Genomic DNA, 19,882 nt, shown 5'->3' on the forward strand with positions numbered 1-19,882 from the left:
AGTCCCAACTACTTGGGAGGTTAAGGCAGGAGGATCACTTGAGCCCAGGAGTTTGAGGCTGCAGTGAGCTGTGATCACACCACTGCACTCCAGCCTGGGTGCCAGAGAGAGACTCAGTCTCAAAAACCAAACAAAAACCCACTATTGTTCTAAGTGAATGCTGTCAGGGGAGGGGCAAAGACACAGGGAACCCCAGCGAACAGACTCCTTCTCCGTCCCATTTAGAATTCCCATGTAGTGCCCCATACAATTAGCTTCTGACCACATGTGTCCTTGGCAGACTGTCCCACCCTCTCTGAGAAAGGATGTGTCTTCCCCTGGTCGAGCCCTTCAGAATAGGAGGGTGACTCCTAATGTCCCCTGGCTGTTTGCTCACAGGCTGGCTTTCCCCCTGGTGTGGTCAACATTGTGCCTGGATTTGGCCCCACGGCTGGGGCCGCCATTGCCTCCCATGAGGATGTGGACAAAGTGGCATTCACAGGCTCCACTGAGGTAAGGTGACCCTGGCCTCAAGCTTGCAGCCTCCTTGGCCCAAGCTCCCCCTGTCCTCAGTGGACGACATGCTCAAGGTGAGCTCCCGGGTGTCAAGCGGAGGTCTTTTCCTCCAGGACGACCCTATAGGTACCAGGAGGGGTGGGGCAGGGTTGAGCCCTTCGTGGTCTGGTTGCCACACTAGCTGCCCTTGGGAGGGGCCAGTGTCCCATGTGGACTAAGGAGGCCAGGCCTGGCCAGACTCCACACAGCCCAGAGCTGACCGCTTGCCCCAAATCAAAGCATCTTGGCCAGGTCAGACTCCTTGACCAGGACTGCCATTGTGGTTAAAAATTAGCCTTGTGTGGTGGTGTGTGCGTGTGGCCCCAGCTACTCGGAAGGCCGAGGCAGGAGGGTTGCCAGAGCCTGAGAGGTCAAGGCTGCAGTGAGCTGAGATCACGCCACTGCACTCCAGCCTAGGTGACAGAGCGAGACCCTGTCCAAAAGAAAAAAAAGTGAACGTCTATTTGGTGAAATTCTCTAGGTCTCTCGTGGTCCAGTTGCTCGCTCAAGCTGTGGGGGACTCTGTTCTGTGTCTATAGAGTGCTGGACTCTTTTCTCCCGGCACTGAGAGCTTGTTCCTGTCTTTCTGTCCCCACAGATTGGCCGCGTAATCCAGGTTGCTGCTGGGAGCAGCAACCTCAAGAGAGTGACCTTGGAGCTGGGGGGGAAGAGCCCCAACATCATCATGTCAGATGCCGATAGTGAGTTTCCAGCTGGAGAAGGCCTGGCCTTGAAGGCAGCCCTGGCCGCCTGTGTTGTGGCTCCAGCCGATCCTGTCGCCCCCCCAGTGCCCAATGGCGTTGGTTGCTGTCCCTCGGGCCTCAGGATAAGACGCCAGCGCAGGGCCTGCATGGCCTGGCCTTGGCCTGTCCCCAGCCTCTCCCTGGCTGCTCTCTGCATCATCAGGCTAGGCCACGCCCCTGCTATCTGACTCATCCACTTGCCGCCATCACGCCCTTTGTCCTGGTTGGCAGTGGGCTCCGAGATCACCCCTCTTCTCCCTGTATCTGTCTCTGGCACCCAGCAGGCATCAACCCTTACAGTGGTGGGAACAGGCTCCATTGGGCAGGCGGCCACCAGGGCCAGGGTCCTCCTCCTCACTGTCACCTTTCTGTCTCCTGCCCACTTCCCGCAGTGGATTGGGCCGTGGAACAGGCCCACTTCGCCCTGTTCTTCAACCAGGGCCAGTGCTGCTGTGCCGGCTCCCGGACCTTCGTGCAGGAGGACATCTATGATGAGTTTGTGGAGCGGAGCGTTGCCCGGGCCAAGTCTCGGGTGGTCGGGAACCCCTTTGATAGCAAGACCGAGCAGGGGCCGCAGGTGAGCCAGGCAGTGCCGCAGGGTCTGGGTGTCTAGAGCCAGCATGAGAAGCAGAGAGGGCATCGGGCTCAGATCAATTGGGACTGGGTTCAGGTCTCAGCTCTACCACACAGCAGCTGTGTGCCTTTGGGAAGCTATGTTCCCTCCCTCAGCCTTCATTTCCCCATCCCGAGCCATGCCCTGCCTCATTCACAGGGTGGCTGTGTTGTAGAAATTAATCCTGGGAAGCACTTTGTAAATTGCATATATGTAACAAATACCAGGAGTGTCTGCAAAAGGGAGTGTGTGTTTCCAAGACCTTGGTCATCAGTAGAAGTGTATCCACCAGAAGATACACAGCTCTGTGAACCTTCGTGTCTGAGAGCCATGGTATGGCTAGTGTAGGGACTTTATTTCACTTCATGTTTTGAGCTGTTTGATTTTATTTATTTATTTATTTACCTATTTATATTTTAGAGACAAGGTCTCTCTTTGTTGCCCAGGCTGGAGTGTAGTGGTGCAATCATACCTCACCTCAGCCTTGAATTCCTGGGCTCAAGGAGTCCTCCTGCTTTGGCCTCTCAAAGTGCTGGGATTACAGACACGAACCACCACACCTGGCCTAGATTTTACTTTTGAGCAGTTGTAGGTTTATAGAAAAATAGAGCTGAACGTACAGAGGGTGCCCATATATTCCTTCGCACCTCCCTGTTCCACCAGTTTCCCCTTTATTCACATCCTGCATGAGTGTGGTTCATCTGTTAGTACTGATGAGCCAATACTGGTACCTTATTATTCACTTAGGTCTGTAGTGTATATTTGGGTTTTTTTTTTATTTTTTATTTTTTTGGAGACAGAGTTTTGTTCTGTCACCCAGGCTGCAGTGCAGTGGCACGATCTCGACTCATGCCTCCCGGGTTCAAGCAATTCTTGTGCCTCAGCCTCCTGAGTAGCTGGGACTACAGGTGCGCACCACCACGCCTGGCTAATTTTTTGTATTTTAGTAGAGACAGGGTTTCACTCTGTTGCCCAGGCTGGTCTCGAACTCCTGAGCTCGGGCAATCTGCTGTCAGGCACCCAGCCTCGGGGTCATTTTTTGTGTTGTACTTACTATGGGCCTAGACAAATGTACCATAATGTGTATGATACCATCATTCTAGTATCATATAAATATATTTGTGCCCTGAAACCCCCGTCCTCCACCTATTCTTCCCTCTTTTCCTCCCCTGAGCCCTGGCAGGCAACCACTGATTTTTTTTTTTTTTTTTTTTTTTTTTGAGACAGAGTCTCTCTCCGTCACCAGGCTGGAGTGCAGTGGCGTGATCTCGGCTCACTGCAACCTGTACCTCCTGGGTTCAAGTGATTCTCCTGCCCCAGCCTCCTGAGTAGCTGGGACTTACAGGTGCATGCCACCATGCCCAGCTAATTTTTGTATTTTTAGTAGAGACAGGGTTTCACCATGTTGGCCAGGATGGTCTCGATCTCCTGACCTCGTGATCCACCCACCTCAGCCTTCCAAAGTGCTGGGATTACAGGCGTGAGCCATTGTGCCTGGCCGATCTTTTTATTGTCTCTATAGTTTTGCCTTTTCCAGATTGTCTTATACGAATCATACAGTAGGTAGCCTTCTCAGACTGGCTTGTTTCTTTTAGCAGTTTGCATTCCTGATTCCTCAGTGGAGAGCCACAGCCATGTCTGAGGATGGACTGGCCTTGCCATGGGACAGGGTTATGTGCCCAACATCCCCCTCTTTGATTTTTTTTAGAGACAGGGTCTTGTTCTGTTGCCCAGGCTGGAATGCAGTGGTGTGATCATGGCTCACTGCAGGCTTAACCTCCTGGCCTCAAGTGATCCTCCTGCTTCAGCCTCCCAAGTAGGTGGGACTACAGGCACACGTCACCACACCTGGCTAATATTCATATTTTTTATAGAGATGAGGTCTTGCTATGTTACCCAAGCTGGTCTTGAATTGCTGGGCTCAAGCAATCCTCCCACCTCAGCCTCCCAAAGTCCTGGGATTGCAGGTGTGAGCCACTGTGCCTGGCCTCCAACATCTCTATCTTTAATAGCTTTATTGAGATATAATTCACATAGCATAAAATGCACCACTTTAGTGTACGATTCAGTGATTTTTAGTATATTCACAACTTTGTGCAACCATCACCACTAATTCTATAATATTGTCATCGCCTCCCCTAAATATCCTGTACCCATTAGCAGTCACTCCCCATTCCTCCCCCTACCAGGCCCAGGCAACCACCAATCTATGTTCTGCCTATAGATTTATCTATTTTGGACATTTTATACAAATGGAATCCTACATGGTTCTTTGTGTCTGGCTTCTTCCAAGTAGCCATGTTTTAAAGGTTCATCCATGTTGTAATAAGAATGTATCAGAACATAAAAGGCCAAGTAATATTCCATTGTGTGGATAGACCACATTTTTATTTTTCCATTAATCTGTTGACAGACTCTTGATTGTTTCCACCTTTTGGTTACTGTGAATAGTGCAGCTAGGGGCACTAACATTTCTTTCTTTCTTTTGAGACCGTCTCGCTCTGTTACCCAGGCTGGAGTGCAGTGGCAACATCTCAGCTCACTGCAACCTCCACCTCCTAGGTTCAAACAATTCTCCTGTCTCAGCCTCCTGAGTAGGTGGGACTACAAGTGCACGCCACCATGCCCTGCTAATTTTTGTATTTTTAGTAGAGACAGGGTTTCACCAAGATGGTCAGGCTGGTCTTGAACTCCTGACCTCAGGTGATCCACCTGCCTCAGCCTCCCAAAGTGCTGAGAGATTACAGGTGTGAGCCACCACACCTGTCCTAACATTTCTTTTCTTCTTTTTTTTTTTTTTGGAGACAGAGTCTTGCTCTGTCTCCAGGCTGGAGTACAGTGGCACGATCTCGGCTCACTGCAACCTCTGTCTCCCAGGTTTGAATGATTCTCCTGCCTCAGTCTCCTGAGTAGCTGAGATTACAGGCGCCCACCACCATGCCCAGCCAATTTTTTGTATCTTTAGTAGAGACAGGGTTTCACCATTTTGGCCAGGCTGGTCTTGAACTCCTGACCTTGTGATCTGCCCACCTCAGCTTCCCAAAGTGCTGAGATTACAGGCATGAGCCACTGCACCCATCCTAACATTTCTTTTTGTCTCATTTCTCTTTGTGGCTAATTATTAAGATAATATAAACTTGCATTAATAAATTTAATGAGAAAGTGTTTAGGCTATGTGTGGCAGCTCACATCTGTAACCCCAACACTTTGGGAGGCTGAGGCAGGAGAATCTCTTGAGCCCAGGATTTCGAGATCAGCCTGGGCACTACAGCAAGACCTCATCTCCACTAAAAAAAAAAAAAAAAAAAAATTGCAAATCATGACCAGCCTGGCCAACATGGTGAAACCTCATCTCTACTAAAAATACAAAAACTATTCGGGCATGGTGGTGGGCGCCTATAATCCCAGCTACTCGGGAGGCTGAGGCAGGAGAATCACTTGAACCCGGGAGGCGCAGGTTGTGGTGAGCCAAAATCGTGCCACCGCACTCCAGCCTGGGTGACAGAGTGAGACTCCACCTCAAAAAATAAATAATTTTTTTTTTAAAAAAAGCAAAAAAAAAATTAGCCAGATGTAGTGATGCGTGCCTATACTCTCAGCTACTTGGGAGGCTGAGGTGGGAGCCCAGGAGGTCAAGGCTGCAGTGAGCAGTGATCACACCACTGCACTGCTGCCTGAGTGGCAGAGTGAGACCCTGACTCTTTTTAAAAAAAGGTATTTAATGTAAAAAATAAGACTTTGTTGCATTTCTTTTATTCTCCATTGGTAACCACTCATGCATACACAGTTATGCTGTTGTATGTTTATTTTTTTAAAAATAGGCTGGGTGTGGTGGCTAACCCCTGTAGTCCTAACACTTGGGAGGGAGGCCAAGGTGAGTCAATTACTTGAGCCCAGGAGTTAGATACTAGCCTGGGCAACATAGCAAAACCCCATCCCTACTAAAAATATAAAAATTACCCAGGTGTGGTGGCACACACCTGTGGTCCCAGCTACTCGGGAGACTGAGATGAGAAGATACCTGAGCTCAGGGAGGTTGAAGTTGCAGTGAGCCGTGATTGTGCCACTGCTCTTCAGACTGGGCAATAGAGTGAGACCCTGTCGCCTTTCTCCCCTACCCCATAAAGGAGTATATAGTGCATATTGTTCTACAAGCTTTACTTCTTTTTTTTTTTTTTTTTTTGAGACGAAGTCTCTGTTGCCAGAGCTGGAGTGCAATAGCGCGATCTTGGCTTACTGCAATCTCCACCTCCCTGGTTCAAGCGATTCTCCTGCCTCAGCATGTGCCACCATGCCCAGCTAATTTTTGTATTTTTAGTAGAGACGGGGTTTCACTATGTTGGCCAGGCTAGTCTTGAACTCCTGACCTCATGATCCGCCTGCCTCGTCCTCCCAAAGTGCCGAGATTACAGGCGTGAGCCACTGCCCCGGCCCAAGCTTTCCTTCTTTTTACAGAGTATCTTGGGCCATCTTTCTGTGTCAGTTAGTTCACAGATCTATTAGTGATGACAATATACTGGATGCACCGTAATAATTTTAACCAACCCCTCTACTGATTTATACTTAGAATTGTTTCCATCTTTTGCCTTTACAAAATGCTCCCCCAGCCTGGGCTACAAGGCAAAATCCTGTCTCTACTAAAAATACAAAAATTAGCCCAGCGTAGGGGTGCATGCCTATAGTCCCAGCTACTCGGGAGGCTGAGGTGGGAGGATCATTTCAGCGTGAAAGGCAGAGGTTACAGTGAGTGGAGATCGCACCACTGCACTCCAGCCTGGGTGACAGAGTGAGACTCCATCTCAAAAACAAAAATACAAAAAAAAAAAAAAAAAACTCCCTAGTGAATATCCTTGTTCATTTCTCTTTGTGCATATGTAGAATAAATTCCTAGAAGTTAAATAGCTGGGCCAAAGGATCTGAGTATATAATTTTTGAGCAATATTAATAAACCACTTGCTCTAAAGGCTGTACCAGTCTGTCATCCTTCTAACAGTATATGTAACGGTCTCTTGCTATCAGTGTATTTTCTTCCTAAACTTTTTGGTAATCTTATAATTGAAAAGTAAAGATTGATTTGATGTCCTTTTCTCCGGTAGGCTGAGGAAGTTGGGCCTTTTTTGTGTTTTCTGCTATTGGCCCTGTGTGTTTCCTCTTCTGATCTTGCTTACTTATGACCTTGGTCCATTTCCCAGTTGTCTTGTTGCCTGCATAATTCTAAGCCTGAAGCCTAGGAGAGGTCTGAATCCGATGTCTCCATAACTCTGGGTTCCTTCTCCCACAGGTGGATGAAACTCAGTTTAAGAAGATCCTTGGCTACATCAACACGGGGAAACAAGAGGGGGCGAAGCTGCTGTGTGGTGGGGGCATTGCTGCTGACCGTGGTTACTTCATCCAGCCCACTGTGTTTGGAGATGTGCAGGATGGCATGACCATCGCCAAGGAGGAGGTGAGCACTTGGGGCCAGTGCTCTGGAAACATTCTTGGCGGGAGGTGAGGTAAACAGTTCAGCCTGGCATCCTGATGCTGTCACCCATCTGCTGGCTTGGGGCCAGATCTCAAGTTATACCCAGAACCAGTGCCCATAACATGCTATTCATAGTATGTATCTGATCTTGTCCCTCCTCTTCAGCTTGTACCCTCTGTCTAGGAGATCGTCTGCATTCCTCAGCATGGCCTGCAGGCCTTGGTGTCCTGGCCCTCAGAGCCAGGAGTCTAGGAATGACATTGTCTGCTCCTTCCCATGACCTTTTTTCTTTCAGTCAGATTCTTGCTCTGTTGCCCAGGCTGGAGTGCAGTGGCATAATCATGGCTCCTTATAGCCTTGAACTCTTGGGCTCAAATGATCCTCCCACCTCAGCCTTCTGAGTAGCTGGGACTACAGGTGCTCACCACCATGCCTGGCTAATTTTAAAAAAATTTTTTTAGTACAGGCTGGGTGCAGTTGCTCACACCTGTAATCCCAACACTTTGGGAGGCCAAAGTGGGTGGATCACCTGAGGTCATGAGTTCGAGACCAGCCTGGCCAACATGGCAAAACCCTGTCTGTATTAAAAATAAGAAAAAATTAGCCCTGCGTGGTGGCGCTTGCTTGAAATCCCAGCTACTCTGGAGGCTGAGGCAGGAGAATCGCTTGAACCTGGGAGGCAGAGGTTTCAGTGAGCCGAGATCGCGCCACTGCACTCCAGCCTAGGCAACAGAGCGGGACTCTGTCTCCAATTTTAGCCACGCCTGGCTAATTTTTGTATTTTTAGTAAAGACAGGGTTTCACCATGTTGATCAGGCTAGTCTCGAACTCCTGACTTCGTGATCTGCCTGCCTCGGCCTCCCAAAGTGCTGGGATTACAGGCATGAGCCACCACGCCCGGCTTATTTTTTCTCTTCTCGTTTTGAGATGGAGTCTCACTCTGTCGCCAGGCTGGAGTGCAGTGGTGCGATCTCAGCTCACTGCAACCTCTGCCTCCCGGGTTCAAGCGATTCTCCTGCCTCAGACCCTACTAGTAGCTGGGATTACAGGCTCACACCACCACGCCCAGCTAATTTTTCTTATTTTCAGTAGAGATGGGGTTTCACCATGTTGGCCAGGCTTGTCTCCAACTCCTGACCTCAGGTGATCCACCTGCCTCAGCCTCCCAAAATGCTGGGATTACAGGTGTGAGCCATCGTGCCTGGCCAAATTTTTTTTTTTTTTTTGAGTAAAGACAGGGTCTCTCTGTGTTTGCCAGGCTGGACTCGAACTCCTAGACTCAAGCAGTTCTCCCACCTTGGCCTCCCAAAGTGCTGGGATTACAGGCATGAGCCACAATGCCCAGCTGACTTAAATTCTTTGACACTAAATCTACGTGTCACGTGTGAATAACATACCTGGCAGGATTGTTTAGAAATGGGATACTGTATGTAAAGCCCGGGATGCACAGGAGGAAGTTGGCCCCCGTTAGCTCCATTCCCTCTGTGTTCTGCTGAGCTTGATGGCTGTTGTCTTCCCCTGGAACTGTTAGAGCATGACTGGGGGCTTATCCCCCAATCTGGAATCATCTGTTCTGCTCTGAGAGAGCTCGATGGCAGGTGCCTCCGTGTTGCCGAACCCTCCTACGCTGCTCTCTCACTCCAGATCTTCGGGCCAGTGATGCAGATCCTGAAGTTCAAGACCATAGAGGAGGTTGTTGGGAGAGCCAACAATTCCACGTACGGGCTGGCCGCAGCTGTCTTCACAAAGGATTTGGACAAGGCCAATTACCTGTCCCAGGCCCTCCAGGCGGGCACTGTGTGGTAAGAGCCTCCCAGCAGCCCCTCACAACCCAACAGAGATTCCTCAAAGCCAGGGCCTACTGGAATCTGGTGGTCACCATCCTGGAATTTGGGGAGCTGGGCTCAGTTTCTCCTGGGTCAGGGTGTGATGTCGATTTGAGAGGTCCTGCTACCTCACCTCCGAAGGATCAAGCTTCTCTGCGGTACAAAGGCCCTGCACCTGAACTTGGCAGGCAGCAGAGTGGTGGGGCTCCTCCCCAGCTGCCTCAGGGCAGGAGACCAGAGCAGAGGGACCCATGATTGTGACACTGATCCTAAAAGCTTAGCCTCTGCTTCACACTTAGCCCCAACTAGGATGGCTATATTTTTATTATTTATTTATTTTTAGTTTTATTTTTTCAGACAGAAAAAAATATTCTACCCAGGCTGAAGTGCTGTGGGGTGCGATTATAGCTCACTGCAGCCTTGAACTCCTGGGCTCAAGCAATCCTCCCACCTCTGCCTCCTGAGTAGCTGGGACCACAGGTGTGTACCACCACACCTGGACAATTAAAAAACATTTTTATTTTTTGTAGAGATGAGATCTCGCCATGTTGCCCAGGCTGGGCTATATGTATATATATTTTAAAGTATTGGTAAGGATGTGGAGAAATCGGAACCCTCCTATGTTGCTGATGGGAATGGAAAATGGCACACTCATTGTGGAAAATAATTTGGGAGCTCCTCAAAAAGTTAAACATGAAGCCCCCATATGACCCAGCAATTCCACTCCTAGGTATTTATCCAAGAGAAAGAAAAATGTGCTCCCACATAAAAACATGTATATGAATCTTCACAGCAGCATTATTTGTAACAGCCAAAGGGTGAACACAACCCAAATGTCCATCTGTAGATGAATGGATACAGAATGTGATCTGTCCATGCAATGAAATGTGGCTCAGTCACAGAAAGGAATGAAGTAGCTGTATGAGTCTGTTCTCACACTGCTGGTAAAGACATTGCAGAGACCGGGTAATTTATAAAGGAAAGAGGTTTAATGGACTCACACAGTTCCACGTGGCTGGGGAGGCCTCACAATCATGGTGAAAGGTGAAAAGCATGTCTCACGTGGTGGCAGACAAGAGAAGAGAACTTGTGCAGGGAAACTCCCCTTTATAAAACCATCAGATCTTGTGAGACTTACTCACTGTCACAAGAATAGCATGGGAAAGACCTGGCCCCATGATTCAATTACCTCCCACAACACGTGGGAATTGTGGGAGCTACAATTCAAGATGAGATTTGGGTGGGGACACAGCCAAGCCATATCAGTAGCCATGCATGCAATAGCATGGATTAATCTTGAACATAACATTGAGTGAAAGAACCCAGACTGTCTGGGTGTGGTGGCTCATGCCTGTAATCCCAGCACTTCGGGAAGCCGAGGTGGGTAAGTCACTTGAGGTCAGGAGTTTGAGACCAGCCTGGCCAACATGGTGAAACCTTATCTCTACTAAAAACACAAAACTTAGCTGGCTGTGGTGGCAGGTGCCTGTAGTCCCAGCTACTCGGGAGGCTGAGGCAGGAGAATCGCTTGAACCTGGGAGGCGGAGATTGCAGTGAGTGGAGATCATGCCACTGCACTCCAGCCTGAGCGATAGAGTGAGACTCCAAAAAAAAAAAAAAGAACCCAGGCACAAAAGGCCACATGCTGTGTGATTCCATTTACAGTATTATAAATATCTAGAATAGGCGAATCCATAGAGACAGAAAGTATGTTAGTGGTTGCCAGGGGCTGGGGGAGGGAGGAATGGAGAGTGCCTGCCTCCTGGGCACAGGGCTTCTTTCAGTGTGATAGAAATGTTCTGCAATTAGACAGTGGTGATGGTCACACAACACTGTGAATATGCTGTCAACCAGTGATTGTACACTTTAAAATGGTGAATTTTAGGCTGGGTGCAGTGGCTCACCCCTGTAATCCCAGCACTTTGGGAGGCCAAGGTAGACGGATCACGAGATCAGGAGATGGAGACCGTCTTGGCCAACGTGGTGAAACCCCGTCTCTACTAAAAATACAAAAATTAGGCCTGGGCGTGGTGGCTCACACCTGTAAGGCCGTGGTGGCTCACACCTGTAATCCCAGCACTTTGGGAGTCCGAAGTAGGTGGAACATGATGTCAGGAGTTCAAGACCAGCCTGACCAACATGGTGAAACCCTGTTTCTACTAAAAATACACAAATTAGACGGGTGTGGTGGCATGCACCTGTAATCCCAGCTACTTGGGAGGATGAGGCAGGAGAATCGCTTGAACCCGGGAGGCAGAGGTTGCAGTGAGTTGAGATCATGCCATTGCACTCCAGCCTGGGTGACAGAGCAAGACTCTGTCTCAAAAAAAAAAAAAAAAAAAAATTAGCCGGGCGCAGTGGTGGGCACCTGTAATCCCAGCTACTTAGGAGGCTGAGGCAGGAGAATCACTTGAACCTTAGAGGCAGAAGTTGCAGTGAGCCGAGATTGCACCACTGCACTCCAGCTTGGCAACAGAGTGAGACTCTGTCTCAAAAAAAGAAAAGAAAAAGGGCAGGGCGCTGTGGTTCACACCTGTAATCCCAGAGGCCAAGGCGGGCGGATCACGAGGTCAGGAGATCAAGACCATCCTGGCTAACACAGTGAAACCCCGTTTCTACTAAAAATACAAAAATTTAGCCGGGTGTGGTGGCGGGCACCTGTAGTCCCAGCTACTCGGGAGGCTGAGGCAGGAGAATGGCGTGAACCTGGGAGGCGGAGCTTGCGGTGAGCCGAGATCGCACCACTGCACTCCAGCCAGGGCGACGGAGCGAGACTCTGTCTCAAAAAAAAAAAAAAAAGAAAATTAAAAATAGGCCAAGCGTGGTGGCTCACACCTGTAATCCCAGCATTTTGGGAGGCCAAGGCAGGCATATCACGAAGTCAAGAGTTTGAGACCAGCCTGACCAACATGGTGAAACCCTGTCTCTACTAAAAATAGAAAAATTAGCTGGGCATGGTAGCATGCACCTGTAATCCCAGCTACTCAGGAGGCTGGAGATTCGCTTGAACCTGGGAGGCGGAGGTTGCAGTGAGCTGAGATCTCACCACTGCACTCCAGCCTGGGCGACAGAGTGAAACTCCATCTCAAAAAATAATCTCAAAAAATAATAATAATAAATAAAAATAAATAAATAAATGGTAAATTTCAAATTCAAATAAAATTTAATAATTTTTTTAAATTGCAAAAAAAAAAAATGAAAGAAAAGAAAAGAAAGCCATCCAGGTGCAGTGGCTCATACCAGTAATCCCAGTGCTTTGGGAGCCTGAGGCAGGAGAATTACTTGAGGCCAGGAGTTCGAGACCAGCCTGGGCAACATAGTGAGACCCCCCATCTCTACAAAAAATAAAAGATAAAAAAATTAGCCAGGCATAGTGGCACATACTTGTTATCTTAACTACTTGGGAGGCTGAGGCAGGAGGATCACTGGAGACCAGGAGTTGGAGACCAGCCTGGGTAACATAGTCAGACCCTGTCTCTTAAAAAAAAATTTATTGCCAGGCGTGGTTGCACGTGCCGGTAGTCCAGCTACTCAGGAAGCTGAGGCAGGAGAATCTCTTGAACCCCAGATGTGGAGGTTGCAATGAGCCAAGATCATGCCATGGCAACTCCAGCCTGGGCAACAGAGAAAGATTCTATCTCAAAAAAAAAAAAATTTTTTTTAAGTTAAAAATAAAATAAAGACTTTGGGGCAATACAGGGGGTCCTGGGAGTGTAACCCATAACCCCCAAGAGTGATTTCTGCAATCTCGTTTCAAATTACAGGGTCAACTGCTATGATGTGTTTGGAGCCCAGTCACCCTTTGGTGGCTACAAGATGTCGGGGAGTGGCCGGGAGTTGGGCGAGTACGGCCTGCAGGCATACACTGAAGTGAAAACTGTGAGTGTGGGACCTGCTGGGGGCTCAGGGCCTGTTGGGGCTTGAGGGACGGCTGGTGGCTCAGAGCTTGCTGGGGGCTCAGGGCCTGTTGGGGGTTTAGGGTCTGCTGTGGCTCAGAGCCTGCTGGGGGATCGGGGTCTGTTGGCGGCTCGGGGCCTGCCAGAGGTTCAGGATCTGCCGGGGACTCAGGGCCTGCTGGAAGTTCAGGACCTGCTGGGGATCAGGGCCTACTGGGGGCTCAGGGCCTGCCAGGGATTTAGGGTCTGCTGGGCGGGCCACCTTTTGGCCTCTCCCTCATGCTTGAGGCCATCAGTGTTACCTACTAATTTCCCATTTTAAGCCTGAGAAGTGACAAGAGAGGGTAAAGACCCAGCCTCTGCTCTGTCCCGTGAGAAATACTGAGGGACGTGCCCCCATCAGGCCTATGCGGTCATTTGCTGGGCTTCGTTATACGCCAAGGCCTGTAGAGCCTGAGAAGAGGGAGAGACTTCAGGGGGCGGAGCCGAGAGGAAAAGCTTCTAGTAAGAATCTTTTCAGATTTTCACCAGGCGTGGTGGCTTTTCACCGGGCACGGTGGCTCACACCTGTAATCCCAGCACTTTGGGAGGCCGAGGTGGGTGGATCACGAATGAGGTCAGGAGTTTGAGACCAGCCTGACCAACATGGTGAAACCTTGTCTCTACTAAAATACAAAAATTAGCCAGGCATGGTGGCGTGCGCCTGTAATCCCAGCTACTCAGGAGGCTGAGGCAGGAGAATCGCTTGAACACGGGAGGCAGAGGTTGCAGTGAGCCGAGATTGTGCCATTGCACTCCAGCCTGGGCAACAGAGCGAGACTCCGTCTCAAAAAAAAAAAAAAAAGAAAAAGAAAAAAGAATTAGCTATTAGGTTGGAATGGAGCAATTCCCACAGTAATAAAAATATTTAAAAATAAATAATACAAACATAAGCTATTAGGCATGAGATATCAAGGCCCATAACCATATGCATCTCCTTTGATTTGCAACTTCAATGACTGGAATATAGCCTGAAGGACCCATCAGAAATACAAAGAAAGCGTTCCTTCCATAAATGTTCATCACTGCTTTATCTCTAAGAGGGGAAAATCAGATGTAAACTTAATGCCCAATAAATTATGGAACACCCCAATCAAGGAGTAACAGGTATCTGTTACAAATGTTTTTGTAGAATATTTGATATGAAAAATGCTTAGCCTTTAAAGTAAAAGCAGTATACAAACTAATATATCATCAATATAAGCCCAGTTTTTGGAATTTATGTACATAGATAGATACTCAGATACATTTACTTATAAATATAAAAAAAGAAAGGAAAAACTGGAGCGTGGTATTGCATGCCTGTAGTCCCAGCTACTCGGGAGGCCAAGGTGGGAGGATCGCTTGAGCCACAAGTTTGAAGCTAGCCTGGAAAATGGGTTGAGCAGGCCTTTCCAGGATTGGAATCACCAGGCTGGAGTGTACTGGTGCCATCACAGCTCACTGCAGCCTCCACCTCCTGGGCTGAAGTGATCCTCGCATCTCAGTCTCCCGAGTAGCTGGGACTACAGGTGCACATCACCATTCCTGACTAATTTTTGTATTTCTTGTAGAGATGGGGTCTCACTATGTTACCCAGGCTGGTCTCAATCTCCTGGGCTCAAGTGATTCTCCTGCCTTGGTCCCAAAGTGCTGGGATTATAGGCGTGAGCTACCACACCCAGCCTGGCTCTCAGTTTTGTAAGTCGAAAAACTTGGACAGGCCAAATTGAAGGGTCATGTTCGCCAATTTCATAAGCGATTAATTTGGCAATGTAGCAAGATACCATCTTATTAAAAACAAAATGGCCGGGCGCGGTGGCTTACGCGTATAATCCCAGCACTTCTGGAGGCTGAGGTGGGTGGATCACAAAGTCAAGAGATTGAGACCATCCTGGCCAACATAGTGAAACCCTGTCTCTACTAAAAATACAAAAATTAGCTGGGCGTGGCAGTACGTGCCTGTAGTCCCAGCTACTTGGGAGGCTGAGGCAGGAGAATTGCTTGAACCCGGGAGGTGGAGGTTGCAGTGAGCCAAGATTGCACCACTGCACTCCAGCCTGGCGACAGAGTGAGACTCAAAAAAAAAACAAAACAGGCTGGGTGCAGTGGCTCACACCTGTTATCCTAGTACTTTTGGAGGCTGAGGTGGGCAGATCACAAGGTCAGGAGATCGAGACCATCCTGGCTAACATGGTGAAACCTCGTCTCTACTAAAAATACAAAAACAAAATTAGCCAGGTGTGGTGGCAGATGCCTGTAGTCCCAGCTACTCAGGAGGCTGAGGCGGAAGAATGGCATGAACCCAGTGGGTGGAGCTTGCAGTGAGCCAAGATCGCACCACTGCACTCCAGCCTGGGCGACAGAGCAAGACTCCGTCTCAGGAAAAAAAAAAAAAGAAAAAAAAAAAACCAGGGAAATATACACTGAAGTGAAAATGATTTACTGTGAATACTAATTATAGTTTAACCAGAAAACATAAACACAAGTGATGTTTAAGGAAGAGGCAAATGGGTTGAGCTAGCCTTTCCAGGATTGGAAAAGAGGAGGCTCAGGGCAAGCCTGCCAGCTGTGGAGCAGGTGAGAAAAGGCAAACGGGACTCATTCAGGGCCACAGTGCCAAGCCTGAGACTGGAGAGGCTGAGGACACAACCTGTGTTCCTGAATAGCTCACTGGAATCAACTAAACGTGTTTACTTGTTTAGTGTGGAAACTTTCCAATCTATGCAAAGAATAGGTATAATGGTAGAATGAGGCCAGGAGTGGTGGCTCATGCCTGTAATCCCAGCATTCTGGGAGGCCGAGATGGGCAGATCACTTGAGGTCAGGAGTTCGAGACCAGCCTGGTCAACATGGTGAAACCCCATCTCTACTAAAAATGCAAAAATTGGCCAGGCTGGTGGCATGTGTCTGTGGTCCCAGCTACTTGGGAGGCTGAGACAAGAGTTGCCTGAACCCGGGAGGTGGAGGTTGCAGTGAGCTGAGATCGCGCCACTGTACTCCAGCCTGGGCAACAGAGCAAGACTCTGTCTCAAAAAACAAACAAACAGACCGGGCATGGTGGCTCACGCCTGTAATCCCAGCACTTTGGGAGGCCGAGGTGGGTGAATCACAAGGTCAGAAGATCCAGACCATCCTGGCTACGGTGAAACCCCGTCTCTACTAAAAATACAAAAAATTAGCCAGGTGTGGTGGCGAGTGCCTGTAATCCCAGCTACTTGGGAGGCTGAGGCAGGAGAATGGCGTGAACTCGGGAGGCGGAGCTTGCAGTGAGCCGAGATGGTGCCATTGCACTCCAGCGTGGGAGACAGAGTGAGACTCTGTCTCAAAAACAAAACAAAACAAAACGAAAAAAAAAAACAGTAGAATGAGCCTCTGTATCCCCACCATAAAGCTATGACAAAGATCAGCTCACAGCCAGTCTTGTTTCCTGTATACCCCACCTACTTCCCAGTGGGTACACTTCATTCACTGCCCGAGCAGAGTCCACAACAGCAGGAGGTGGCCATGTGGGTGGACAGCCTGTGCTGGGCTTTGAGTTATGACATTGGATAAAAGGTCCAACTTCAGTTGGTGAGTCTTAAATCTTGGCACATGACTAGTGTTAAGGAGGCGATGTCCAGGATGGCCACGTGACAGGGTGGTATCTAAGCTGATATACCTGAAGGATGAGTGGAAGTAGAGATGGTGAGGGGAGGAAGAGAAGAACGTACTAAACAAAGAGCATAGCTTCTGGAAAAGCTGTGATGGCGAGAAATATGGCTCTTCCAGGAACTGCAGGAAGGTTGCTGGTGGTGGAAGATGTAGTGGTTAGTGGGGAGAGAGCAAGGCCAGAATGCACAGGCCCTTGTTGGCCATGATGTGGGGTTTGATGTCTTTGATAATGGAGTTTGATCTCAGCTATGGGAGCATTTTAAGTAGAAGAATTAGGTGGCTCAATTTTTTTTTTTTTTTCTGAGCCAGAGTCTTGCTCTGTTGCCCAGGCTGGAGTGCAGTGGTGTGATCTTGGCTCACTGCAACCTCCGCCTCCCGGGCTCAAGCGATTCTCATGCCTCAGCCACTTGACTAGCTGGGATTACAGGTGCCTGCCACCACACCTGGCTAATTTTTTGTATTTGTAGAGATGAGGTTTCACCATGTTGGCCAGGCTGATCTCGAACTCCTGGCCTCAAGTAATCTGCCTGCCTTGGCCTCCCAAAGTTCTGGGATTACAGGTGTGAACCACTGTGCCTGGCCCACTCAATTTGTATTTTTAAAAGATTGCTCTGCTTAATCTATAGAGACAGAAACTTATTACTGGTCATCTAGGGCATGGGGAATGGGTAGTGGCTGCTCATGGGTGCAAGATTGCTTTTGGAGATGATGCAGATGTTCTAAAACTGGAGTATGGTGATGATTGCACAACTTAAAATATTCTAAAAGCAATTACACTTGATTGTGCATAAATCATATCTCAAGAAAGTTGTTTAAAAATTTAAGAAAGCGGCCAGGCGCGGTGGCTCACGCCTGTAATCCCAGCACTTTCGGACACTGAGGCAGGTGAATCACCTGAGGTCAGGAGTTCGAGACCAGCCTGACCAACAAGGTGAAATCCCTTCTCTACTAAAAACACAAAAATTAGCAAGGCTTGATTGCAGGTGCCTGTAGTCCCACCTACTCGGGAGGCTGAGACAGGAGAATTGCTTGAACCTGGGAGGCAGAGGTTGCAGTGAGCCGAGATTGCGCCACTGCACTCCAGCCTGGGCAACAGAGTAAGACTCCGTCTCAAAAAAAAAAGTTTAAGAAACCTCACTCTGCTTGCCCTAGGGAGAATGGACCATCCGGTATGAGGAGGGATGAGGGAGCTGTCAGGAGACTGCTCCAAGGAGAAGGATGGTGGTTTGGATTGGAGTGGTGCAGTGCAGGTGGAGAAAAGAGGGTATATGTGACAGGAAGCCAGGAGTAGGATTGGCGACTCTGGATATAGAGAGGAAAAGCAAAACTAGGAATCAAAGATGGCACCCAGGTTTCCAAGGAGGGGTTGAGTGGTGACGCCAGTCCTGTGATAGGGAACACTGAATGAAGTACTGTGGTTCTCTTTAGGGTTGTGTTTGGGGTACCTGTCCAAACCCAAGAGGTGATGTGGAGAACACATCTAGGGAGATGGGCTTGGAGCTCCAGGGGCAAGACCCAGATTTGAAATAGAAATTCTGACATCATTGGCCTATAACTGTTCATCAAAATCATAGTTACAGGCCACGTGCCATGGCTCACGCCTGTAATCTCAACACTTTGGGAGGCCCAGACAGGCGGAACGCTTGAGCCCAGGAGTTCAAGACAAGCCTGGGCAACATAGTGAGACCCCATCTCTAATAAAAATACAAAAAGTTAGCTGGGTGTTATGGTGCACGCCTGTAGTCCCAGCTACTTGGGAGGCTGAGGTGGGAGGATCGCTTGAGCCAGGAGGTCAAGGCAGTAGTGAGCTGTAATTGCACCCCTGTACTCCAGTCTGGAGAGAAAAAAAGAAAAGCCCTTTCTGCTCACACTTAGTCAGCTCCTAGCTGAGGGGAACTACAGATCACAGGGAAGCAGGAAGATCTAACGGCTTCTCTGTCCCCCTTACAGGTCACAGTCAAAGTGCCTCAGAAGAACTCATAAGAACCATGCAAGCTTCCTCCCTCAGCCATTGATGGAAAGTTCAGCAAGATCAGCAACAAAACCAAGAAAAATGATCCTTGCGTGCTGAATATCTGAAAAAAGAAATTTTTCCTACAAAATCTCTTGGGTCAAGAAAGTTCTAGAATTTGAATTGATAAACATGGTGGGTTGGCTGAGGGTAAGAGTATATGAGGAACCTTTTAAACGACAACAATACTGCTAGCTTTCAGGCTGATTTTTAAAAAATAGATTCAAATGTCTTATGCTCTCTCTGAAACGCTTCCTATAACTCGAGTTTATAGGGGAAGAAAAAGCTATTGTTTACAATTATATCACCATCAAGGCAACTGCTACACCCTGCTTTGTATTCTGGGCTAAGATTCATTAAAAACGAGCTGCTCTTAACTTACTGGGTAACTCTTTGTCCATCTCAATAACCAAAGGAAGGTGGGCGTGGTGGCTCACGCCTGTAATCCCAGCACTTTGGGAAGCCGAGGCGGGTGGATCACTCGAGGTCAGGAGTTTGAGACCAGCCTGGCCAACGTAGTGAAACCCTGTCTCTCACTAAAAATACACAAATTAGGCAGTCATGGTGGCTGGCACCTGTAATCCCAGCTACTTGGGAGGCTGAGGCAGGAAAATTGGTTGAACCTGGGAGGTGGTGGTTGCAGTGAGTGGAGATCATGCCACTGCACTCCAGCCTGGGAGTCAGAGCGAGACTCCATCTCAAAAAAAGTAAATAAATGAAATAGCCTAAGGAAATGCTGGCAGGCAGTAATGATATGGCACACTGGATATGATTTCTGCCCCTCCTCTGCTGTGGGTAAACAGCTTCTGTTTCATGCATTTACTTTTTTACTTTAATTACACCAATAAGAATGTGCTTGAATGTTTCATGCATTTAATTTGTTTCATGCATTTAACTTCTGGCCTGTTTACCTGTAGCAGGCTCTGAGATGTGCTCTAGAGACAGAACCTAAACATGATGCCCAAGAGAGGGGAGAGATACTGAATGTCCAATGTTCTCAAATGTTTTTTTTTTTTTTTTTTTTTGAGACAGGGTCTTGCTCTGCCATCCAGGCTGGAGTGCAGTGGCACGATCATAGCTCACTGCTGCCTCGAACTCCTGGGCTCAAATGATCCTCCTGCTT

At 48.6% G+C, this 19,882-nt stretch overlaps 1 protein-coding gene across 2 annotated transcripts in view; it reads left to right on the forward strand.

The window, feature by feature from the left end:
- The window catches only part of ALDH2 (aldehyde dehydrogenase 2 family member), a 42,096-nt gene extending 22,960 nt beyond the window's left edge, over positions 1–19,136 (forward strand). For both annotated transcript variants that reach the window (XM_016924259.3, XM_016924260.2), the window contains 7 exons: positions 379–492; positions 1,133–1,235; positions 1,670–1,854; positions 7,172–7,336; positions 8,999–9,156; positions 12,945–13,059; positions 18,699–19,136. In XM_016924259.3, coding sequence (XP_016779748.1) covers positions 379–492; positions 1,133–1,235; positions 1,670–1,854; positions 7,172–7,336; positions 8,999–9,156; positions 12,945–13,059; positions 18,699–18,731 — 873 coding nt within the window. In that variant the 3' untranslated portion in view covers positions 18,732–19,136. The remainder of the gene's footprint in view (positions 1–378; positions 493–1,132; positions 1,236–1,669; positions 1,855–7,171; positions 7,337–8,998; positions 9,157–12,944; positions 13,060–18,698) is intronic.
- Positions 19,137–19,882: the final 746 nt, after the last annotated feature.

This window comes from Pan troglodytes, chromosome 10, assembly GCF_028858775.2.
Source record: "Pan troglodytes isolate AG18354 chromosome 10, NHGRI_mPanTro3-v2.0_pri, whole genome shotgun sequence".
NCBI lineage: Eukaryota > Metazoa > Chordata > Mammalia > Primates > Hominidae > Pan > Pan troglodytes.